This window comes from Podarcis cretensis (assembly GCF_951804945.1).
Source record: "Podarcis cretensis genome assembly, chromosome: 7".
Lineage (NCBI taxonomy): Eukaryota > Metazoa > Chordata > Lepidosauria > Squamata > Lacertidae > Podarcis > Podarcis cretensis.
This window is the reverse complement of record NC_137176.1, coordinates 46,122,303-46,148,756: the sequence shown is the minus strand read 5'-3', so window position 1 is coordinate 46,148,756 and position 26,454 is coordinate 46,122,303. Positions and strand designations below refer to the sequence as shown.

Here is a 26,454-nt window from a genome sequence, read left to right as displayed (position 1 = left end):
TTTTAAAATAAAAATGTGAAATAACTGTGGAAAGGACTATGGATTGTATCACAGAGAAGAGTGAAAGTTAGAGTATCATTCAATGGCTTTCTAAAGAAATCTACTAGCTGCTTCCCCCACTTCAAGGATCTTTCTTGGTGTTTTGAATGTCTTAACTGAACTCTCTCTCTCTCTCTCTCTCTCTGTGTGTGTGTGTGTGTGTGTAGACAGTAAATTGCATAAGGGCCATTTAGATCTGTACTGATTTGATATTATAACTTACTGTAATTGATGTTTTGGGTTTTGCACAAAGCACTTGCAGAACTTTGTTTCCATGACAACATCTGATGGCTTCTACATTGTGTTATAGCCACAAAAAGAAGATCTGAGAGCCAAATATTTCATTAAGAATGTATTTAGCCAATGTATTCTTCACCTGGCAGCATCACAACTGATTGCAGAATGGTTAGAAAATGAAGCAGAGTATTAACTTTTTAGAGTTTGGGGCAGCATCTACTACAACAGGAATCTGTGGCTCTCTATATTATTCTTTATTATTATTACTATTTACTCAATTTATTTCCTGCCTTTATGCCCAAAGGAGCCCAGGCTGGCAAACACACCAATAATATGAAACATTATGAAAAGCATTCTGAAAACAGTTAAAGAAACATTCAACCATTAGTTTCTGAGTTGCCTGAAATAATATCTTTCAGCCATCAAATGCCTGGGTAAACAGAAATGCTTTCAGATGCCTCTTAAAGGAAGATGTATCGGTTCTAAACCAGTGTCTGTTATCAGTAATGGATTGGATGAGGGTGAACAAATTGGAATTTAACCTGGATGAGACAGAGATGCTCCTCATAAGTCAGAAGGCGGAACAAGTAATAGGGATTCAGCCTTTGCTGGATGGGCTAATGCTCCACCAGAAGACACAGGTTGTTTGGGCTTGCTCCTGGACTTAGCCCTGAGCTTGGATGCCCAGGTCTTTGCGGTGGCCAGGAGTGCATTTGTACAGTTAAAGCTAATGCACCAGCTGTACCCATTCCTTGAAATACCCTATTGGCTGCAGCGACACATGTCTTAGTTACATCCTGTTTGGATTACTGCAACACGCTCTATTTGGGGCTGCCCAAACCTCTTCACAAAACATTTTTAAAACATTGTTTGATGAATCTGGTCCATTTAAGTAAGGAAACTATATTGTTACAGTTGTACCTTGGAAGTCGAACGGAATCCGCTCAACTTCCAAAATGTTCGGAAACCAAAGTGCAGCTTCTGATTGGCTCCTGAAGCCAATAGGAAGCTGTGGAAGCCCCGTCGGATGTTTGGGTTCCAAAAGAACTTTCGCAAACCAGAACAATTACTTCTGGGTTTGCAGCGTTTGGGAGTCAAAACATCTGAGTTCCAAGGCGTTCGGGATCCAAGGTACGACTGTATTAATTTGGGGTAGAGGGAGTAGGCTGTATGCAAAATCCTTCTAAACCCTGGATCCAGCAAGCGTTAAAATATAAGCCAGGCTGATTTCCTGCGTTGAGGTGATAGGCTGGGTGAAGGGCCATTAAGGGAAACAAAAGGGGTTCTGTGCGAGATGACATGTGGGTGGGGCCTTTCCCCAGCTCACAGCTACTTACAAGGATGAAGCAAGGTTTAGAGTTTAGAGTTTGCAGGGATGTGATCTAGAAGTAAAGCAGTAAGGTGGAGAAAGAGGAGGAGAGCAATATTTGAGAGCAATGCTGGATTTCTGTTTGGCTCCAGGGCTCTGGCTCTGGGAGGAACAAGACCCTTTTGGGGTGTCAGTGCTGTGAACCTGTCCATCGTAGGCTCAGGTTGTATACGTAAATAAACCATACATCAAAAAGACACTACAGTCTCTGCTATGCCTCATTTCCAAAAGGAAACATATAAGTGTTTGGAACTCCTGAATCTCACACCGCTCAGAGATTGGGGTGGCACAAGGCAATATTCTAGCCCTATTTAAAGGATTTCTAGCCCGCCTTTTTGTGGGATGTGAAACACATAGCAGTCAAGTACAACATTCCTAGAGTGGACATGCTAGGGGATGCTTTGTACCAGCCAGGAGAAAATTTCCTGTTTCCTCCTGAGCTGGGACAAACTTCCTCTGCATGTGACTAGAGGCGGGTATGGTATAATCTGGCCCTCTCTCTGCCAGGGAACAAGAGCAAGGCAGGGAGCACACCTCTCTCTCTTTCTGCTCTTTTCCATTTTGTTTTTCTATGTGTGAGGAGAAGTGACTGCTTGTTCGTAGTCACTTAGGAACTAACTCCCTTATGGGATAGTTCCACATGTGTATATACTTTTGTAACATAAGTCTGTCTTCAGGGATCCAACTGTGAACTGAATGAATGTGAGTAAACTACTTTTATATTTACTTTAATAAAATTGTCATGTTTATTCTTTTTAAGAGGGACAAGAAGGGATCTTTCCAGGAATCCTATATTTAGAGGCTAAAACTAGCCTGAAACAAGCAAACCGCTGTGCATTTAAGGGGGAATGTTTAAACTCTGCTTAGATATAAACTTGCTAACACAAGTTAGGAAGGATATCATTAAACAATATATCCTCTCCTGCCTCCCTGAACATTCCCACACTTTTCATCTGTACAAAAGGCAAGTCCATACAGTAGATGGTGCAAAACAACACAACACAGATATCAAAACTGTGCTAAAATGGCAGGGAAATGTCAAACTCAAGCTCAAAAAGGCCCTAAAAGTGTGCTGTCAATTAAAAGCTGTAGTTTACTGTGTTTTGCCACATGATTTTAAAGCAAATACAATGCACGTCTAGGGCACTCTCAGATGCAAACTAAAATGTTTATTCGTTAGAGTATTTGTGCAAATTTGCAAAGCCATTTATATGAATTTCAATTCAAGGTGAGAATAACTTTTGCAAAGCTATTTGAGTTTCTATAAGGAATAAGGAAAACATTTGTTAGCATCAACAAAAATTTATTTTGTCTTTGCCATACGCCATAGCAATGACTTCAAAAATAAATATGAAAGCAAACATTTGTACTTATAATATTACAGTGGTGCCCCGCAAGACGAACGCCTCGGAAGACGAAAAACTCGCTAGACGAAGGAGTTTTTCGTTTTCTTAGCCGCTTCGCAAGACGCATCTCCCTATGGGCTTGCTTGGAAAACGAAGCTTGCCCCGCAAGCTCCGGGGATAGCGGGGAAGCGCAGCGCAGTGCGTCTTCCCCGCTGTCCCCGGACCCCTTTTGAACCAAGGGGCGGCAACGGGGAGAAGCGATCTTCTCCCCTCCGCCCCTTGCTTCAAAAGAGGGGACAGAGGGGAAGGCGTGCGCACCTTCCCCTCTCTCCCCGGACCCCTTTTGAACCAAGGGGCGGCAACGGGGAGAAGCGATTCTCCCCGCTGCCCCTTCCCTTGCTTTAAAACAGGTCCGGGGACAGGTCCGCCGCGCGCCTTCCCCTCTGTCCCCGGAGATTGCGGGGCAGGCAACGGGGAGAAGCAATCTTCTCCCCGCCGCCCCTTGCTTTAAACAGGTCCAGGGACAGAGGGGAAGGCGCACGGCGCTTCCCCTCTGTCCCCGGACGGTCTCCATAGGAACGCATTGATTTTCAATGCATTCCTATGGGAAACCGTGCTTCGCAAGACGAAAAACTCGCAAGAAGAAAAAACTTGCGGAACGAATTAATTTCGTCTTGCGAGGCACCACTGTATCTGATTCATCAGCTTTAGCTTCAGGAATGATTCCCTCGCCTAATGTCATAAATGGAATTGGGCTGCATGCCTCCCTTCAAAACCTGTGTAGTTCCCCTTGACATGCTATTATTAATGGAGCTCTTTTTATCTACAAATGCACATCTCTCTCAGAGTGCTTAAACATATTTTCCACCCTGTGAAGCAACTATCTTCCTCTCTAAATCTCTCTCACTCATCAGATTTGATGACACCCCCAGGTTTTTTTACATATACAAAGCAACAGGCAATTCTAGACCTTGTTTACAGCTTCGGATTCCTTGGTGAAGTCAAAGAGTTCTGCTCTCTGAGACGGCAGTTCATAAGGACCAGCATGGTGTTGTGCAAATGAGAGATAAAAAATATGCTAACACTATGGAACAATATTTCAGGGGCAATCCAGCTGAAGGCTAAAGAAAAAAGACAGGACTGCCATCACAGTAGGTAGTAATCCTCATCTTTCCATCTTTCCATGATAACTGAAGGCAAGAAATTGTTGTCAATAAACTGTCAGAGGCATAAAACCATTAATTAAACCAATAAATAGAGGCAAAGGGGCTTTTCCCCAATGTGTGTATGTGTGAGTGTGTTGGCAGTTCCAACCCATAGATGGTTAGCGATTGGGAAGGAGGAGAAATGAGATTAAGTTTGCATGTAAAGGCAAACTTGCCCAATTTGCATTTTTTTACACAATCCATGAACCCAAAGCACAGCCATCCTTCAAAAGTTCTCCATATTTTGTGCTTACTTCAGCAGCATATATACAGTGGTACCTCGGGTTAAGTACTTAATTCGTTCCAGAGGTCCGTTCTTAACCTGAAACTGTTCTTAACCTGAAGCACCACTTTAGCTAATGGGGCCTCCTGCCGCCGCCGCGCCACCGGAGCACAATTTCTGTTCTCATCCTGAAGCAAAGTTCTTAACCTGAAGCCCCATTTCTGGGTTAGCGGAGTCTGTAACCTGAAGCGCATGTAACCTGAAGCATATGTAACCTGAGGTACCACTGTATACAAAAACTGGAACAATACAAAGAAGATTAGCATGGCCCCCGTGCAAGGATGACATGCAAATTCATGAAGCGTTCCATATTAAAATAAAAAATTCTCCCAATTTTGAAATGCAGTTCTCAAGCCAAGTAATGAGTGTGAAGATGCATATACTAGGGTAGGCTTAAAGGACACAGATGTCTGGAAAGTAAACAAGAATGTTACCATCTTTTCCCAACAAGAACAGAACAGGAACAGGAAAGTCCTGACTCCGCCCTGATACAATTAACTCTAGTGCCACCTAGTGACTAAAAGTATATGATACCATCCACAAAATTTCTACCCATGGTGAGACAGGAGAGGAAAAAGTATCTACTGTTTGGTCCTGTCCTAATCTGTTTCTGGGGAGATACCCAGGCCTGGGAGCTGTAGCATTTAAACAGAGCCTAAAAATGGAAAAGGAATACTGATTGCTCCTCCCGTAATAAAGAAACTATATCCAAATACAGTTTGCCTTTGGTTTTGTGTCTTATTTCTCATTTGGGAAGAAGACATGCCTCTTCTATAAACAGCAGCTGTTGTGAAGCAGGGTGGATGTGTGTGGAATTTTACAACGAACCATTTTGAGTTTCAACCTAAGTTCTAGTAAACTGGCACCGTTTCAATGAAGTCATTATAATTTTTGGCATTTTATATCAACTAAGAAATACACACACCCCCAAAGCCTTACTACTTTATCACTAGAATGAATCCAGTAATGTAGCCAGTATTACTGAATACATCTAGTAATGTATTCCTTCCGAATAGCTGCTAATGTAACTACTGTTTGCCTTCATTTTCAGACATTAACGTTATGAAAAATGCTAAGCACAGTTTGCTAATCATTACCCATTGCAAATGAAGATATAAGTAATCTTCCTTAATCAGGTCTTTATGATGTCTCTATTCTCCCCCCCCCCCCCCCATAAAGCATTTATATTACAGATGCCTGGACATATTTTACTATGTAGCCATTTTATTGATTCATAAATAGGGAAGTTATCAGACTTCTGACTGCTTCTCATGGGGGGACTAATTAGATTATTTGATTGTCTGGTTCATCAGAGTAGGAAATACTTAAGTGTCACAGCTGGCCTCAGACTCAGTGTCTTGTGCCATGATTTTTAAATGAAAACAATTATATCTTCACTGGGAAAACATTTTATAAATGACTGGCCAGTAAAAATGATCTAGGCAACAGATAATATCCTATTGTGCTTGCTTGGAGAGACTCAACATCTGTAGTGCCTTTGAATTTATTTACAATGGTTCTTTTTTCCATTTTGGCTCAAAGAGGCTTCTTTGCAACAAAGAGCTGCTTAAGAACCAAACACCTAATTAGGTTGCCTGTAAAGACCTAAGGCTGACATTTCAGGAGTAAGAAACAGGCAAGTTCTCCATTTTAACAGAGCCCCCAACATCTGTTACTGATGTAACCTTTCCAAATGGTGTATTTGTTGCTACAAATTGCTGTGGCAATGAGACTTTTAAGGAGAGAGAAAAATGACGTCAGTCTATTGAATTGGCTTTTCTCGTCTTCCATTCTGTGCCATCTCTCTTGACTTCACCAGGTTTTCAAAAGTCCTTTCACAAGCACAGGCAAGGAATGTTGGGTTCAGGAGCACGCAGAGCTTATTTCGAACAATGGCAGCAAAATGTATGGGCAGAGAGAGGCAGTTACTTGTCAGAATTATATAACCAGCTGCAATCTATAACATGTGCTAAGAAGAATCACTTCTCCATAACAGAATGCAAGGCACCCCTTCTGTATTCTCAGCTGACTATGAACTGGCACATTTGGGTGATAGATGACTCTCCTGCTGGACTGTGGCAACGCATAACTAGATACTCCCTACTCAACGCAGGTGGGCCCCCTGCCAAATGCAGGTGTGTGGCCTACCCATGTTTACAAGCGAGTTAAGCTATCTGATATGACTATCTGAACAGGCCTGGCCCAGGATATTGTGCCGCTTGAGGCAGAACATCCTGCTACCCCGCTCCCTATAGACACATGCCCATGACCCGGTGCCCTCCTTGCTCCCATGCTGCTGCTCTGCCCTGCGTGCAACTGGGCGAGGCACTGCATGGGTGCAGCCACCATGGCAACCCAGGTACAAAGGAGGTGGCGGCAAGAAGCATATTCCTCAGGTGTGGCTCTGCCACCTGAAGCAACAGTCTCAGCTCACCTCAGGCAGGCCGCCTTGCATTTGAAGTATGTGAAGTACAGTGGTACCTCGGGTTAAGTACTTAATTCGTTCCAGAGGTCCGTACTTAACCTGAAACTGTTCTTAACCTGAAGCACCACTTTAGCTAATGGGGCGTATGTAACCTGAAGCGTATGTAACCCGAGGTACCACTGTAATACCTAACAAGGACTACCCCAATTCTTAAGACCATTAAGTGTTTACCTAATGGCCGCACCAAGTTCACCCAATGGATATATGCAGGTAAGTCACTGCTCTAGGGGACCTCACAGAGCTGGAGCAGGCGAGTTGCTATGAGGGTACGTTGCAATCTTGGTTCATATGGTATAATTAGTTAATTCAATAACTCTCCATGCAGAAACATGGCAGAATCATTTATCCTCATAGTCCAGGAATGGCAAAACTGTGGCCCTCCAGATAGTGCTGGTTATCCCTGACTGCTGGCCATTAGAGCCCTGGCTCATGGGAATTGAAGTCCAACATCTGGAAAGCTTCTAGCTTCCCGTCCCCAGGCTGATAATGGCTGCTGTGATACTGCCTTAAGTATTTATTTCTCTAGCAGGTCCCAGCCCACAGTTTGGGAAATACTGTTTGGTTGAAAGTCACTTTTAGAAAAAGTCAAGACTGACTGTGCAAGCTATACACAAAAGTTTAAAGATCTGTAAAATGAGTCATCACCATGAATCTTCTTTGAACAATGTGAATAAATATCGCATGCCCCCATATCTTCCAGCATTCCATCTATTAATAGTGAGGTAAGATTACTCCTAATTTGTATTTCACATCTGTCTCAAAATAATGGTTGAAGGGTGATGATGAACATAGAGACGTCAACCCTCTTATCTCCTGAGCATCACAGCAATGTCCTCAGGAGGTTTTCCCCCACGCCAATTTCTGCTATTTATTATCACTGACATTAAGTTAGGCTGCAGGCAATGCAGTTGCAGAAGAACAACTGACCACACATTAGGTACTTTCTTTTTGCATCCAGTTTAACCTTCTCAAACCAAGGGTTGCTGGCAGATTTCTATGCAAGCCTAATTCCATCATTTGCCTCCATTAATTTATCTATTCCAAAAATATATCACAAAAGCATTACCAGCCGTATTTTTGCTTATTAGACTACAAAGATAAGGAAAGGTCATATGCTAATTTGACATTTTAAAATCAAACTCAATCCTTCACTTTCATTTTAAAAAAGTTTGATTATAACATTCATTCAGTTAATCTAAATATGAGATTATAACATATTCTTACAGGACGTTGTCTTTTCTAATCAGAGACAACTGCAACACCTGTCATAGCCTTAAATTGTTTACTGTCAGGCCCCAGACCTCATTTTCTGTGCCAAGCTGCAGCCTTTAACATATAAATAATAAAGAGCACATTGGAGCATATGTGTAATGCCTTTTTTCAGACCAGAAACAGCACTTACCTATCTGCATATAGATGAAAAACTAGATCAGTGGCATAATTCCAGGCTGGTTTAAGCCCCAGAACCTCCTATGGAGATGGTGCCTAGAGAGATTGTGGCCACTGTGCAACTCTCCTGACTCCTGCTGTAAACTAAGCCATACTTTGTCATCCAAATGTGGGCTCCTTGCTTGCCTCCTCCAGACAAGCCATGAGCTATAAACCCAAGAACAAACCTTGCCTACAACTCCTGTTTGTCTAGAGTGAGACAAACCATGAGCCACTAAGTTCAGATGACCCACTAAGCTAAACCTAGGGCTTAGCTCACTGCAGCGCAGCAACAGCAGGAGCTCATACCCTTGCACTAAGTTATTTGTTGTTGTTTAGTCGTGTCCGACTCTTCGTGACCCCATGGACCAGAGCACGCCAGGCACATTGTCTTTGTCCATGGAGTTTTCTTGGCAGGGATACTGGAGTGGCTTGCCGGTTCCTGCTCCAGGTGGATCACGTTTGGTCAAAACTCTCCACTATGACCTGTCCATCTTGGGTGGCCCTGCACGGCATAGCTCATAGCTTCTCTGAGTTATTCAAGCTCCTTCACCACGGCAAGGCAGTGATCCATGAAGGGGGGAGTAAGTTATAGGTTGGTTTAAATGTTATGTGTAAACCACATCACTGTAAAAAATAAATGCTATCACCTGTCACATACTGAATTAGTAAGAATTTGAGGGCTCTGCCTCAAAGACCAGGACATTCATGCCTTGCTGCCTTATTCGTCTTGCTTTAGGGAAGCCAAGTGGCCATCTTTGCAGACCCATCTGTGGGATTCTGTGCCTAAGCATCATTTTAGAACTCAGTTAGCATGGCCCACTTCTTAGTAGGATCTGTGAGCTTGGATGAAGCAGATTGTTTTGATTTAACTACTACTGAAGGCTGCATCAAACCCAACTTATAGATTTGGTGGTACTACTAAGACAAATGAGAGTCCAGGGGATTTTAGGTATGCCTTCAGACCTGAGATGGACATGGAGGACATCAGTACTGAGAGGGCCTCCAATGCTGGGCTTTCTGCTGCACTGGCTGGTTTCATTTCCATGCCTGAAGAGCCTGTCAATAGGCCATCATCAACATTACATCATGACAGGTTGATCAGCTATGAAAAGGGAAGCTGGGCAGCGTTGGGATGGGAGTGCTGTAGAGGTTTTTGCTTTGGTGTCTGCTGTCAGAATTGCCTCGTGCCTATATGAAGATTAAAGCACCAATCCTACACTCACTTTCCTGGGAGTAAGCCCTGTTGGAACTCAATGAAACCTGCTTCTGAGTAGACACATATATTTTGCACTGTTACTTCTCTTTTAGGTTTGCACCTTTCCACAAACCAAAACAAAAAGGTGCTGTTTTCACTTTGTTTATCTCAAAGTACAAAAGGAAAATCTTTTAAATACTTTAACTTGGAAAAACAAGAAGCCCGTAAATAATGTATCAAGAAAAATATCTCTGAAATTGATTTTTTATTATTAAAGTACAAAAAATCCAGTCAACTTGTGAACATCCAGAGCTTATTTAAAAATTTAACAGCACACTGAACAATCCGAAGTTTATTTAATTTGTAGCAGAGTCAAATTTATTCTGCTCTCTTTTATATAATGGTTACTCCTTAAGATATACTCCTTTTCTTACAGTCTTGCATACAAACATATGGTAATTTTTATTAGAGCATTTCCCCCCCCCCAAAGTAAACCCTAAGGGGGAGAGAAAGGAACAAAAGCAGTTTATCATTCAAAAAAAATTAAATTATTGCAGTAACCATTTTAAAACATCTTTTTAAGAGCTAATGTCAGAATGCATATTCAGGGAAATTCTGGTCCTGTATATTTGAGAAAGAGGAATCATTAGAATACAGACAGAGACCTAAATCAAGCTGAAGTTAATCATGATGAAAACCCACAGAAACCAAATAAGCCATGATTATTGCTTTTGTTGTGACAAGAACACTGTTGACTTTGGGCTCTTTACATTCTCCCACACTCTCTGTGTCTCTCTCTCAGGACAGACTCTATTGGACTAGGAAGGGATAACATTTCCACCTGCCCTGCCCTGTGACATTTTGTGGGTGGCTGACCTTTATCCTTTTGGCTGGAATACGGATGCATTTGACTTTTAGACTTTTGGTAATACATGGAAATTTTGTCGTCTTAATTTTTTATATAAATTGCATCCTGTATTTGTGTATGAATCTAAGTTGCCTTAGGGGGCAACTTAGGTATAGGAATCATCATTACCATCATCTCCATGAGATATGATTCAATGTACAGACACACCTTGGAGCCCAACTGCAAAGGGCATGGCTAATTTTTGAAGGCTGCTATTTATATGGTGGCTCAAGCAACTAAAACTCCAGAAGATGATTGCAAAAGTCACCCTACCACTGCAGAGGACATATATGATGAACCCAGGAGCAAATTATATACCTGAAGGCATCACTGTTCTGCTCATTACACAGATTTCAAAAACACCATGCAGACTTACAGTTAATTCATACTGCTTCCCAAGTGCAGCATCGATGTCAAGGACAAAATCTAGAGCGCTCGCAAGAACCCCAGCCTACAGTTACTTATCACTTTTGTTCTGGAATGAAGTGAAGTAATCTATGTGCTGGAATTTGAGAACTTCATTGCCCCAACTGGTCCATCCAGGCTGCAAATGCCGAGCAAACAGCTCCATACATTCCACATCTGGCTTGGTATATGCTTTTAGAATCTCTGGGGAGGAAAAATCATGAGATTGATTTTAAATTTTTTTAAAAAAAAAACAACACACCTCTGTTTCTTCAATTTCCTCAAAGCTGTTGGAAGGTGGTGGGGGTGGTGGGGAAGAATGTTCCAATAAAGAGAGAGAGAGAGAGAGAGCGTGCAAATTAATTTCAAGGATCTCATCAGCCAGCTTTACTATTTATAGCCAGAAAGGAATATGAAATAAACGACCTTGAGAGTATGAACAATACTGTCAAAGCTTCCAGTCACTCTAATTTATCAGTATTCATTTGGAGACAGGGAATGAGAGCTTCAGCACCGCCATAGTGTTTTCAGAATTGTCACCATAACATCTCTCAAATGGGAGTGCTTATTTTTTTTGGGGGGGGGGGACAACAACACATGGACAGCTATATTCAATGCATATTAAAATTTATTCATTAAAAACTTAAGCTTTGAAACAGAAACTTAAAAGGAGTAGACACATCAGGCACCGATTGATTTCACTGGTTAATATATTCCCTCGCAGCACAGTTTACAGCCCAGTCCTATGAATGCTTACCCAGAAGCCTCACTCATCTCAATGGTACTTATTCCCAGCATGTGCAAGATTGAAACTGCAGATCTGCAAGCTTAGTAGCTTGAAGTAGTTTTGTTGTGGGGCATATCTCTTCTTCAGCCATGCTGATTCTTATGGTTTCCTTCCGAGGATCCCTGGAGACTGCAGTTTATTAAGCATGCTGCAGATCATTACCTCCTTCACAGAACTCCACTTCCTTGGAAATTGTTAGGAGGAAGCTGCCAGCTAAAGCAGTTTTGTACTTGTTTAAGACACGCAGTTAAGATGCTGCGCAGAGCAATCCTATATTTGCATTATGACCTGGAGACATGCCTCTACTATACTCGCAAGACAGCAGAACTTTGTTATAGGATTGCACCTAAATAACTGATTAACAGTTTATATAGTGATTTGTGTGGGTGGAATCCAATGCTATGTGAGTGGAATCTCACTTATGAAGCAAGGGCCCTCCTTCCCCGGCACCCCACAAAATCTGCACTATACTATCAGGTGTTAGTATCCCTCTTCACTAGCATTCAGCACAGTCAACCAGCTCATCAACTGAGTTCAAACATATATTTCACCAACTAAAAATGGACAGGCCAACACTCCCACTCCTTGCTTAGTGAAGACACAGCACCATTCAGGAATACAGACATATCTGAAAACATGATGACAGAAATGCTAAAAGGCTTGGAAACAAAATGAAGGTGCATTTGATTCTCCCCAAATCGCCCCCACTAAAAAAACCCCATCAATCATTTATCAGTAAAGGTCCTATCCATAAAGGTCAATAAAGGTTATGTTCCTCTCTTTCTCTCTCTCTCTCCCCCTTTACATTTCAAAGTCAATTCTATACTTCTGTTTCTACAATTTTATCTGCAACTTGAACAGTTGCGCAGTAGACAAAAATTCAGCTGCTGCGTTTTTCTCCACCAATGACTCTCTTCAGCAACCTGCTGAATTTCAGCCTGTTTTACAGCTGTTGTATGTCCTTGTTAACATTTTGAGTTCAACTGTTTCAAAATGCTAACATTTTTACCATCCAGATTAACTACAAAATGGTTTCATATGTACATTAATGCCTGTCCATATGTTCTGAATCTGGTCCTCTCTTCTGCCTACCTTGTTTTCATAATTTCTGGAAAACTTAACAAGAAATGCATGAAATAATAATAATAATATATAAGTCAGAATGTATGTCTGGAATAACAAGCTTTTTTGTTGCCACAGGCACACCTAGGGTCACTTGAGCTCTTGCCAAGGAGCTGTATTGTGGGTCCCCCGTGTGTGTGTGTGTGTGTGTGTGTGTGTATCTGAGAAGCAGGAGAGGTTGTGTGGACAGGAGGACAGGAAGAACACACCTCCCCTGGCTGGATAGGGCACACATGCTGCTATCTGCCTGGAGGCCACTCCAAGGACCCTTTCCATCCCTCCTATAGAACCACCAGCAGCAGTTTTTTCTGCTAGAGATCCCAGCGGATTCCTTCTGTGGGCAAAGTAGGTGCTAAGCTGGGGGTGGGGGGGTTTCTCCAGGTGTCACAGGAAAACTTCCACTGCCTGATAGGGGATTTTTGAGGGGGACGGGTTTGCCTCTGTTTGTTGCTAATGTTATTGGCCTTACTGTCAGGGAAGAGTTAGAAGTTTCCAGTTTCTCAGAGGGAGAAAGCATTCCCCAAGGGGGCGAGGGGAGCAGTGAATCTAATAGAAGAGAGCAAGAGGAACAACAGGGAGGGACTGGCTGTTCCCAGGAAAGGAAAGGGTTAAGTTCTAGCTCAGATTCGGAGGAGGGGAGATACAAGCCAGCTCTAGCCAGGAGGTTAGAAAAAAGAGCGGGAAAGCGAAGGGAAGGACGCCTTCGCCATTTTGAGAGTGGCTGGTCACGGAGAAGCAGAGCTCAGAAGGTATCTGAAAGAAGTGACTCTGAGGAATAATATTTAAGAACCGTTTATAAGATTGTTTTGTTAATAAGCAATAAAAAGTTATAAAAGAACAAGAAGCATTTGTGTGGTGACCTGAAAAGGACAACGACCAGACCTGACACTTACCTATCACAGAATTAACTGCTTACAAAAGATGAGTACAGTAGTACCTCGGGTTACAGACGCTTCAGGTTACAGACTCCGCTAACCCAGAAATATTACCTCGGGTTAAGAACTTTGCTTCAGGATGAGAACAGAAATCGCAAGGCGGCAGCGGGAGGCCCCATTAGCTCAAGTGGTACCTCAGGTTAAGAACAGTTTCAGGTTAAGAACGGACCTCTGGAACGAATTAAGTTCTTAACCCAAGGTACCACTGTAGTGGGAAAATTCCTCCATGTTTCACCCTAAATTTCCACTGAAAAGGCTGTCAGCAAAAGCTAGTGGGTGCTAACTTTGCCACTTTGCCACTGTCTTGCGTGAGCCCCCTCTTCTAGATGCCTCCACCAGATTTTGTTTCTCCCTTCCCTTCAGACTCCTCCAGTTTTATCTGCACAAACAGAGCATTTAATCTCCTTTGCTACCAATGCTGTAAAAACACAGAAACTATGAAACTGTGTTAAGATGTTATTGTTGAAGTTTGCTTCTTCGCATAAAATGTCACCGTTGCCGGAAAAGGGAATCTCTTCAGCAGGAAGGTGAGACAATTTAATAAAAATTTAACATTTGCACAAGTCTTAGCTGGTTTAGAAGAGCCTTGCACATAATTTAAGATGTGGCTGCTCAACCTCTGCTATGTGATCATGCTTCACTCTTCACCTAAAGTGAATTGAAGGAGAAGACTGGCATCTTTTACAGCTTAATAAATATGAAGCCTTTCACTGGAATTGGAATACAAGTTTACTTTCACAGCCTGAAGACAGATACATCTAATGAACTATAGATTAAATAAGATGTGCATATGAAAAGGCAACTAAATAACTTGTTAAACCAATTAATGTTATTTCAGAACAGTGGTGTTTTGGCCATTTTTGTTAGCACCTTACAGTCTTTCCATTAAAACGTTTATATCCCATCTTCCCAACGTAAAACTAATGGTAAGAACAGAGAACAGATTCAAAATAACCACTGACACATCATAAACTACTTATATTTCTAAATACTAGGCTGTATCCTATTTAGCTTTACTGGATGTAACTAACATCAGCTTACTAATTTCAGGGGGTCTGCTTTGAGTATCTTATTTGGATACAACTCTCTCTGTTGTGATTCCTCTGGAAAGAAGCTAGACTAAAGGATAAGCATCAGATCACATGACCAAGGGTGCCACAATGGCTGCCACGTCATCACAGGGGAAAACTGGATGCCCTGTTTTTTTCCAGGACACTTGGTGGGTATGTATTTTGTGTACATTAGTAAATAATTGTTACTTAAGGAACAGTTCACCAAGTCTTGTTCACACGAAGTTTCCACTAATGGTGAAATCCCACTTTCTCACTTTTCTCTGTCACTCCCTCAACTCAAATCATCTCATGCTGGCCACAATGACATGCAGCGATAAACCAGGATTTGGGGCATATTGTGCCTACCTTGAATGATTCACTCCTCCCATGTTGCTAATGTGATAAACAAACCAGCAAACCTTGGGTTCCCATTATTGCTGAACCAGGTACAGTATTATGGTTTGCAGGTCCCCAGCAACCATTGATCCATAAGCCAATAATAAAACCCTGTCTTAATGCTATTTATAATAATTTTTATATACTGCTGTTCATAAAAAAACACCATGCACTTTACAATAGTCACACATAAAACCATACAGTATGAACCATACGTAAGTTGATAGCAGCTAACTATTATGTACAAACATACCCACTATATGTAACAAGCGCTTGGTCTTGCTTGGGTTTAGCAGATAGAACCAAGGAAAGGCAAGACCAGCTGAACTTGCTCTACACTACTGAAAGAAACGAGCTCACTGATGAGGGATCTTCTTACAAGACAGACAACTAATACAGGTCCTTGCAAATCAATGAAGACAGTAATCCAAGCCATGTCTACTCAGAAGTAAGTCCCACTGAATTCAATGGGGCTTGTCAGATGGCAGGGGTGGTTGCTTGCGAGTAACCTGGCAGGACTCAGGCCTGTCTTTTACAGGTTTTATTTGGTGCAAAAACTATTTACAGTGCAGAATGCCAAAGTTCATGTCTGCCTCAATCGCTAGCAGAATCCGGGAGTGGCTTTTTTCTCTTTTGTCCCCAACCTAAGAACTTCGTCACCCCCAGCCTTTTTCTTCCTCCTTTGCGCTTTACCCCTCTGTGCAAGGTGGGCAATGGAAGAGGCGTGCTTCCCTCCTGGCCGGTTTGACCAGGAGCGGTGCTAGGGCTCACGGCAGCATCCTGATCCCTTTCCCTCTTCCCCACTGGAGGCGTGGCTTTCCCCACCGCAGGAAGAGGAACTGCTTCGCAAGACTTTCGGAGGATCCCTATATCCCAACGGCCCCTCTACCTCCCTTCCCTGTTCCGATGGCAGTTCCCTGACAGGGCTCACTCCTAGATAAATGGAGTTTATGTGGGGTTATGCCTTCAGGCATAGCTTCCTGGATTAACTGAGCTGCACACATAGACCACAAACCAGTGGAACCAAAAATGGAAGTTCAAAGGTGCATTTATTTTTTCCCCTGAGTCCTTGACAGTGAAAAAGGCGGGGTATAAATAAATATATGATACAAATGATATTTGCCTGGCATGGGGATATTAAGAAAGGTCTTGCTATCTGTCATATTGTAAACAAAAGTTCTACAAGTGGGCATTCAAAAACACATTAAAATATTGTCCAGTAGCACCTTAGAGACCATCTAAGTTTGTTCTGGGTACAGTATAAGCTTTTGTGTGCATGCACACTTCTTCAGATACCAAAACACAGTGAGTGAAAGGGATTGAGGAAATGGGAGGAGGTGGCTTCATCTCTCATTTTCCTCTGCCTCCCCATATTCCTCTCGAAAAGCATTGTTGCTGCCTCTGCCAAGAACATACAAGCTCAGTAAGTAACTTCCTTGACTCAAAGTGAACTTGCTTGCTATGACGACGATAAAAGTTTCAGTCTTTCAAAGCAGCCACCCAAGGTCCAGGTTATTAGAAGTACGGCTATGAATCAGCACCTTTAATAATATCAGAGGAATTTTAGAACCAAAGAATATCTACCTGAATTCCTCAAACTGGCAGCAACATGCATGCTACAGTGCTCTAGCTGGAACATAAATGCAGCATACTAAGAAATGTACTGGGTTGGATCCCAACCCTCAGTAACAGCTTCTCAGAGGGCACAAGGAAGGCAAAGGAATTAGCTAAAATTGCCTCTTCCTCCCTTCACTTCCATTAGCAGGAATGTCCCTTGAATATACAGGAACTCTGCATTCAACCAATCAACTGCAACCTACTAGTTATTCACCTCTTCAAGATCAAGGTTATTTCTAAAGTGGTTATGCCAGTTGTAAAGCCAAGTATGACAGACGAAACCTGTCCCGCTTAAAATGCCTAATTCGTGCCTAATTGAATCCACAATTAGAACCCAATGAAAATATCAAAATTTTCAGTAAGTTTTTCACCTCCGTTGTTCGTTATTGATGGTCAGAGACTAACAATACAAACAAATTAGCAGAGGTACTCAAGCCATTAACCCGTCTCAAAGGTATCAATAGTTGAAAATATAAAAAATGTTTAGCTTTATAGAACCATTTCAGGAACATACCTGTCAGAGGTGGTTTGTGTGAGTGAAGGTTGCAAGGTACACTCACAATTAATTTCTGATCAGGAATTTGAGGCATGTCATCCTCTGAAATCCTATTGTATAGATCAAAACAAAATAAATGGTGAGAGCACAAATGAGAATATCTTGCTAAAGATCCAAACCTTCATTGGTCCCTTTCCCCCTCTAAACAGAATAATTATAATAATATGAAAAAGTCATTCTCTCACTGCCATACTAGATGGTAAACTAAATATCTAAATGCTTAGTGTATTTGTTTTCTTGAAAGACAAAGGGCAGCTTATGAAATTTCTTAAGCTTCTTCAAAAACTAAGCCAATAAAGAAATATGACTGCAAGAAGACAAATATAGTGCAGCCAATATATGTTTCAACTTTAGAATATTTTTTGCCCTTAAAACAGATCTATACTTAATACAGGGGAACAAGTGGTCTACTTGGCAGCAGAAACCAACAGCCCTGCAGGGCTAACATGGATGACATGGAGAAGATCTGGTTTGGGCTAGCCAAACAAGGAAGATATGGAGCTACCCACTTCATATAATATCACTAGGAGAATTCCTGTTTCGGCAAGACTTTCCTGTATAGGTTAATGTTTGCTATTTTAATCATGCACATAAAAGTCCAAGCAGCTGTACTAAATCACCAATTCAAAACCTCTTCAGAGAGACTTCGGCAAGGGACCAAAGAATTATGAAAGTAGTTCTGCAAGCCCAAAGAGGCTTTAATCTTGCTTATAGCAGGTCCAACACTCTAAACTGAAAGTTATGTGGAAGTTGTGCTATGGCGTGGAGATTGCCTGTTGAAAGAAAGAAGGTAAGAAAAAAAAAATATCCCACTGGGGTTGCACAAGCCCCTCACATTAGGCTAAGAGGCTCTTTGGATCCCAGCCCCAATATTCACATAAACCGATTACACTTTGCTAAAGGGGAAGAGACATAGTTGCTTTGGGATCCCCCTCCTCCTATTCCAATTCTAATGAATGCTCAAGGCAGCTAATGATCTTGGCCCTGCAATGACATCCCACCCATTTTAGTGATAATTGGTCATCAGTTAAAGGCATCTGCTTCCAAGATTTCCCAGTGTCGTATCATGAGAAATTGAATTTCACAGCACCGTAAGAAACAGACAACTAAATATCTAAAGGGAACAGCAGAAAGAGTCTGGTGTATTTTACAGCTTTCTTAAAAGCTAGTCTTTCAAGGGAATTGGAGTACAAGCTTACTTCAGTCTTCATATCGTTTTGTTAAGAAAGGCCATTGCGCCCTCCTTTCAACCTCAGCTGAGCATTCCTAATGAATGCCTTATAATAATAATTCCCATTAATAATATAGAGAAATCAATGGACTCATACCTTAATGGCACATCTGTATTTTGCTGGACTCTTCCCAATACAAGAACTTCATAAGGCTTCTTGTGAAAAGAGTCTAATGGAAATACAAACTCTCCAGACTTTGTAATCTGATACAAAGGAACCGGAAATCAATGCTGCAAGTTACAAATCAATGTTACAATATTTTATTTTCTATTCATCTATCCTAAGGATGTTTTCTCACTATACCCAAGTCTAGTTCAGAGATTGATAGTCTTCTGGCTTGTGTAATCCACTTTCTTTTTCATTTACACCCTATCAATGGTGGCTTGGGGGTAGACCACTGAACCCAATGAGCCTTAACACTGCTGTGGCTACATATACATTTATAAATCATCATCTGAATTGTTTCAGATCAAGGATTCGAACATCAAATTTGAAATATGATCAGCAGGGCAGCCCAAGACTGGTCAAAGCAAAGTAGGTTTCCAAAGCCATTTGCGGGGGGAAATGGGGGGAAACCTAGTTTCCCTCCCAATTTTCCAGGTTTTTTTCCAGGCCTTCCCATCTCTACTTATGGGGAAAATAGTGAAATAAATCAAGAATTGCAACTGGGGTTGCAACACTTCATTGACCGATTTAAAATATTTTGATTTAAAAGAAAAAAGAAGTGACATCAGATTAACCAGGAAGATTTTTATTTTTTTTAAAGGCTATTTACAAATTCTTCCCAGGAAGGACTGCCTCCTTTTGCTACTTGCTCAAATAAAATAATGTTTCCCTCTTTTTTTCATACATATACAAATGTATGTAATTGATTAGAACTCATGCAGTTAACATAGTAAGGTTGCAATCCTATATAGACCTGGAAGTAAGGCCCACTGAAGTCAGTGGGACTTACTTCTGAGCAGATATGTACAGGATTGTGCTGAGCGAGTTCCTTAATTGGGTGTCATCCCTAACTGTAACTTCCCTTGGGAGATAATATATAGAAAATTACAAATCTGCTTCAAAAATGTTAATATTCAAATATTTTAAATGCTACCAATAAAAACAGTTATTGGGAAATAATTTTAAAACTAAACATATATAAAAATAAGTCCAAAGGTTCCAGCAAACTTACTTTCACCCAGAACCACTCCGCCACTCCACGCACAGACCAGTGGGGATAGAGTTCATTCTTCACAAAACATAAATGCTTCTGTCGGTTAGTCACCCAAGTGACCACAAGACAACCTGGGGCCGCCAGCGCTGGCACAGGAATTTGCTTGATTTGCCAATGGGACAAGTAATTGTACCTACACATGAATAAATTCAGAAAGTCTGAGCTGGACCAAAGCTAGAAAGGAAAACAGCAGGCCTTTACAGAGCAATGGCAATCTTTCGCAAACTTTTTTCAATACTAACAACATTCAGATAAATTAAAACTGAGCCAACAGTGACATCCAGTGGTGAAATCTGTTCCCACCCTATTTGAACACCTGTTTCTTTACATTCTGATCCACTGGGTGCAGCGATAAATATCCTTCCACTTCCAAATTCTGTTATGCATAGAAACTGAACTTATGGTCATTAAAAGTTACATATTACATTAAAGCAATTCTCTGCAATGCAGAATATCTAATACTTTGATTCCCCCCCCCCCTCACTTTAATCTACAACACAGTCATACAGTATTTAAAGCTACCACAAGATGTGGTGATGGCCACTAACTTTTAAAGGAAAATACAATAATTCATAGAAGATAATTTTAGAAACAGTGAATAGTATTGATAGCTATTATGCTACCTGAAGCATTAGAATTACCAGTTGCTGTGGGTAACAGGATGATGGACTAAATGGGCTTTTGCTCTGATTCTGCAAGGCTCTTCTTCTAATATTAAAACTGCAGTAATACAAATTTGCAGTAATACAAATAGAAAAACACTGACATGAAAACCTATGACTTTTCACAATGAAGTGTAGAGCTTTCTGAGTGATAGTTCAGGTGATTTGTATTAGTGAAATGCCCATCACCCAGATATCTGTATTTTTTTGTACTGCATTTTAAAGAGGCATGCCTGTTGATCACCTGAGAATCCATCTGGCTGGGTAGACATAGACCCAAGTATTACAGCCAGAGTTATAGACAACAAGGAAAAGTGATATGCCTCCATGCCTAAGATCTGAACCCTGAGCTTATTTTTATAAATTTGAAATCAGTTATAAATTAAAGCTTATCAATTTCTATAGGCTCAGGCATACCTCACTCTGCACAGGACCAAATTGTACATTAAACATATAAGCTTTGAAGCCTGAGAAATTTGGAATTAATGGTCAGCCTTTAAACTGGGCTTTTTTATTTTCTTGGAAGCAGTCATCCCTAATAATTGTTGGGGTATTTGTCCCTGTCTAGTTAACAAGGGGAAAGAAACCCATCCCAAGGTAGTATATAAACTCACAGTGCTGTTATGCTATTCTGCGACAACTCTTCCTTCTATTCCTCCCATTCCAGAAGTACCACTTCTTTTCTACTTCTATTCTAATGTAAACTTCCTCCATTCATCCCTCCCATGTCATATCCCAGAATATGATACAAACATTTCCCTTCCTGTCTTGCAAATGGCAGTGGAATCAGAATCCTCCTACGATAGTGGAAACATATTGCTTTACTAGTCTCAACACATTGCTTATTTTAAAAGGAATGCACAGCTCTTGACCAGCTTCCCTCTCAGACACTAAGGCCATCCCATCTAGCAGCTTTTGTAAAATATGAATTAATTAGAAGCAATCCAGAGTAGCTTTAACTTCTGCAAACGGTCCACAGGCACAGAAACCATTCATTTTGATTAACCTTCAAATTAAAGAGCATTCAGAGAGGTATATTGCTCAGAAGTTAATATTTTCAATTATGAAGTATTCTCATTAAGGGGGCGGGGAAGGTTCAGTGTTGTAATCTCATTCCCCAACCCCAGCATAACTATATTTTCACCTTAGAAAACTATCAAACCAGGTTCCCCACTGCCTCGTAGAACTTTCATATTAATTCAGTTAATTGAAGTTCTACTGACATAAAATTGCAGTTATCCACTGGAGAATTAGATGCATGCATTCTAATGTAGTAATCTGAGTTTACAAAACAGAACCCATTACATTTGAGAATATCAACCAGAAAAAGAGAAATGAAACAAAGCAACAAATGTGCTAATATGCCTTTAGTTGCTACCCCCACCCCTCAAGCCTGATCAGTAGATTCTGGCCGCAGTCCCCTATATTCACTTACCTGGGAGTAAGGACTTAATGGAACTTACTTCTGAATAGACATGTCTCCTGTTGTAAACAACTCTTAATTGCACTAGTAAAGGCAGAAATTGTCATTCCACATACACCATTAACATCTAAAAGGGAACTGTTTTAATATGTATGTTTAATAAAATATATGTTTTAGAAGGTAAAAGGCTACCTGTTACTTCTTTTAACAGACTTGTTCTCCCATGGTGGATCTATTATAATTATGCCAAACTTTTTTTTATCTAGAAAACAAAGCAACAAGAATACACATTTTTCAGTATTTCAAATTATGTCTATTTTTATTTTTTTGCAACAAAACCAAGTTGCTCACCAAGTTTTAACAAACAATTTTCATACTATTTAAAAGAAATGGAAATGTGATGTTTTGTCTTTGAAAGTGGTAATGCTACCCTGCTCTGATTACAAATAGATATAAACATACTTCTGATCAAACTGAAGTGGCTCCATTTCATGTTCATTCAAACTAAGAGGCGGTCATGTCAGTTTCAAAACTAGCATAAAATGTTTCTCTTTTATTAATAGAGGTTTCTGTTCCACAAAGGATGTAGAAATTGGATAACAGGTGAAAATGAGTGGCTGCCATATAGTATGAATATGTGTTTGTAACAATTACTGATGCTCAAATCTAAGCATTTCTGCTAACAGGTGTTCTTTAAATTCCTTCCAAAATCTACACAATTTGCTCTGTCAATATATTAATGAAACATTGAACCAAAAGTGGGTAATTTTGCTTGGAAATGTACTTACAGTCCAAGAGCGGCTGCATAACAGAAATATCAGATAAAAGGAAAGCACTTTTGGGAGGAAATAGGTACTTCTGTCCCATTAATGTTATTATCTTTGCATAGTTTGTGGTGTTTTCTGTAACACAGGAAACCTGAACTTGTTCTGGAACACAGGAGTCCTCACTTATCATGCATACAGCTCTTTGTTCTGATTCATTCACTGAAGGAAACTGCTTTGCCATCTCACATAATTCAGCTAAACTACTGTGTTCTATAACAGGAGTCTTGGCACAAATCTGTTTTGAAGAGCTAGGCTGGAGGAAACCACTTCTAAGCCCCTCCTGGACTAAACTCCTGGTACCATCCAAAATCAAGCCGCTGATCTGTGCAGCAAAGAAAAATGAAAAAAGAGAGAAAATATCTGAGGCGGGTTGTTATAATCCACAGAGACATATCCACAGACATGCAAATCTTCAGTCTGTGAACAGGATTATCTGAATGAATGACTGAACAGTCCACACTATAAATCATTCTGATAGTTTTGCATTTTAAATATCAAGCCAAGTAAAGTGTCATTCTAAAACACTGCCATTCATTATCCTACTTTAAATACTGAAATGGTGCTATTTATAGTTCAACTTGAAGCTCTTAGCATAGTGAGCTATCAATTAATAGTATATGCATATTTAATCATGGAAGTGTGCATCTGAGGTTACTCAAACAAGCAACTCCTCCATCACAATTATTTCTCCGACTTACCTTTAAATGGTATTCTAAAGCATCACGTTCACCATGGTTAAGTTCACTGCTTCTTTTTCGTTTCTAAAGTTAACAACATGCACAAACATCAGCACCTCTATCATTTAAAAATACTGCCATACTCTATGGTTCTTTATACTTAAAAAGATAAAGGTAGATTCTGTGATGCATCTTGCACTCTAGAACTTGATATAAGTAACCAAAGCCTTGCTGCTATTGTGCCCCCAAAGTGATAACACTTTAGTGCTGTCAAAGGCAGACATATTATAAGCACACCTTGTTAAATAATGTTGTTAATTAGTTGACTCACTGGAATAAAAAAACCTACATGGTAGTTCAAGTCTAAGGCGGATGTTAATTTTATTTGTGTTACTCCAAGTAACTAGTGAATATTATAATGGCACTGAAGGAAATGGGACTATAAATATTTTAGAGGGATTGAGCCTTCGGTTCATTAAAGTAATCAAACATAGTAACTTGTGACATATTAAAAAGAAGGAAAATAGTTATGCATCTATAGAGAGGGTTCAACATGTGTGTTTAAAGGTGATCATTGAGCTACAAAAGCAGTGGGTAAAATGTTCACAATAAATTAGGGGGTTATATGTTTCCCTTTGTAAAACAGTGACAAATAGAACTCGTTTCAAAGGAAGATACTTTGCAGCAATTCCTCTATACTGTACCTTTTTGGCTTTAGCAGTATAGTAAGAGCCATTCATCTTGACTCTTTCTTGCTGTTCTGATCCGCCATTTCCTAGACCAGCCTCAGATCCCTTTTGCTGGAGTTCCATTTGATTGTTTGCAACTCCATGTGGCTTCAGCACATTAAAAAATTCTTCCCGAAAAACATATGTATTCTTTACCATTAGACTTGCTTTTTCTTCTGGGGCCTTGATCTCATCAATAGAATCTTTGCAAGAATTTTTAGCATCTAGGCTTACAGCCTCAACGAGAGCCCCATCTGAGGAAGCAGCAGTAACAGGATCATCAACAAAGGCCACGCCGGAATGATCATGGGAATGGCATAGCTGGTAGTTAGCTTTGTTTATGAAGGAGAGGTGGTCCAGTAGCCACCCAGCTGATAGATGACAAACAACAGACATTCTCTGCTTTTCCTGCTGTTTTTCAGTGTATTGATCTTCCAAGTGGATTCAACATAAATAAATAAATCAGTATCTCTGAAAAGTAAAAAAGTAAACCTTTTATAAGTACTGCAATTTATTATTGGGGGGTTTTTTAACCAAAAATACTAATATTCTAACAGCATAATTCTATGGAAGTTTACCTGGCAGTAAGTCCCACTGTATCCAATGAGTCTTACTCCACAAGTAAATGTACTTAGGACTACAGCCAAAGACAGATAATCTTCTTCCAGTATACAGTGTTAAATTATTCAAAGACTTTGATTTAAAATTCTTTACAAGATTGTAGTTTGATGACAGCAATATAAGTTATTAAATCATAGATAGCAGTGGTATACATTTTAATGCTTCTAAGTGCAATACTGTTACTTAGCCCTTGTTACACAATTTGTATAACTGTAGGAACCACATTATTTAAATCTCTGCCTCCTAATGGGATTGTTCAGGCATTACTTGGGTTTTCTACTCAGGTGAGCTTGGAATGGGGTCTCCAGATCATGAAACTTGCTCTTTTCACCATGGATAGAGAAAAATTAACAGGAAAAATCCCATATTGATTTGAAAGAGTTGCCTCACTTACCTTGAATATGCAAGAGAGAGAGAATGTAATTCTGAGACTGAATCGTGTTCTCAACCCATGTAATGCATTTGTTTATATCACTAGTTTATCATAATTGCACCTACTTAAAAGCAACTATCATTGAAATTAACAGAAGTAAATTGTTTATCACTTGGATGCCAATTATATGTTTAAAAACCAAGGGAGAATGTACCTCATTTATCCAGCTTTATTGCTTTAAGTAAATTTCAAGTTTCTAACCATTTCAGCAAATCGTACTTAAAAGTCAACTTTGTATTTGTAGAAAAAAAATGTTCCAAGCTTTTTATGCAACATGTTATGCACTATTATGGCAGCAACAATGTGCAAATCTAGTCTGAGAGCACCACATCATGTTACAAACTCTGACACCTATTTTAGAATAGCTGGAAATGTACATGAAATTTAAACTTAAGTTTTTGCGGCCTTTCCAGATACCAAAAAACTCCTTGCTCTTTTTCCTGCAAAAGTATCCCCCACGGAAGTTGTCCAAAACAAGTCATTCAGACTGCCCCAACATGCTTAAGCAAAGTTATCATTAGCACTTACAAGAATGTCTGCACACAAGACATTTTAAGATGTTCTAGTTAACTGCAGTCATCTGTAGCACAGGCAACAGTAAAACTTCCAATGAGATCGTAATAAAAACACCTAGAGGGAGACTATTGGGCAAGGCAAACCCAAATCACTAACATCCAAAGGCAGGATAAATAAAACTGCTTGCTTTACTGAAGGGCAGAAGTATGTGGCAATTTCACTCATAAAGCACTTTCGAGGGCTGATTTTAGAGAGGCTAATATACATTATCTTATTCTAATCCCTACCATAGGGTGGAACAGCATTACTGTCACCATTTCGAGACTGCCTAGAGAGTTCGTGGCTGAGGAGAGATCTGTGCCGTGGGGGCTCGTGCAGGAAACCTACAAATGCGTTTACTAGGAAGCCAAATCGCATTGAGCTCAACAGAGTTTACTCCCGGAAACGAGCGCATTAAAGTCAGAGAGGTCATCAGAGCAGCCCAGCAACCCAACCCAATGCCTCCCTGCCACGGCTACAACGCCAGCGCCACAGGGGAGCCCACGACGGACCACCGCACAGCCATGAAGCTTCGCTCCCATGGCCGCAGCCACCTTGTCGTACGTAAGGCACGGTCACGTGGTTGAGGCGCCCTAGCCGACGGCTGCCGCAGATAACCATAGAGATGAAAACGTACTTGCTGTTGCGATCATTTCGCCCGTGAGGAGCGGCTTCCTCTTTCTGAGGGAAGTGACGTCGCCTCTCCTCCC

General features: G+C 40.6%; 1 protein-coding gene and 1 long non-coding RNA gene across 5 annotated transcripts; both read right to left on the bottom strand.

Annotated features, from left to right (window-relative positions):
- Positions 1-9,836: 9,836 nt before the first annotated feature.
- METTL4 (methyltransferase 4, N6-adenosine) lies at positions 9,837-26,335 on the bottom strand. Of its 4 annotated transcripts, none has more exons than XM_079982729.1 (9): positions 25,718-26,335; positions 24,112-24,606; positions 23,429-23,491; positions 22,692-23,052; positions 22,096-22,165; positions 19,777-19,951; positions 18,696-18,802; positions 17,326-17,420; positions 9,837-11,106 (listed from the first exon to the last, which is right to left on the bottom strand). In XM_079982729.1, the coding sequence occupies exons 2-9, from the start codon at positions 24,529-24,531 to the stop codon at positions 10,955-10,957; spliced, it is 1,443 nt and encodes a 480-aa protein (XP_079838855.1). In that variant the 5' UTR covers positions 24,532-24,606; positions 25,718-26,335; the 3' UTR covers positions 9,837-10,954. The 4 variants fall into 4 exon arrangements, with proteins under 4 accessions (XP_079838855.1, XP_079838854.1, XP_079838857.1 ...); XM_079982728.1 differs by having other exon boundaries at positions 25,993-26,335; XM_079982731.1 differs by having other exon boundaries at positions 17,326-17,417; positions 25,993-26,334.
- On the bottom strand, positions 11,113-16,972 carry LOC307219506. The gene is made up of 3 exons (XR_013840452.1): positions 16,815-16,972; positions 13,689-14,910; positions 11,113-13,261 (listed from the first exon to the last, which is right to left on the bottom strand). It is a non-coding gene; the product is annotated as an uncharacterized lncRNA (long non-coding RNA).
- Positions 26,336-26,454: the final 119 nt, after the last annotated feature.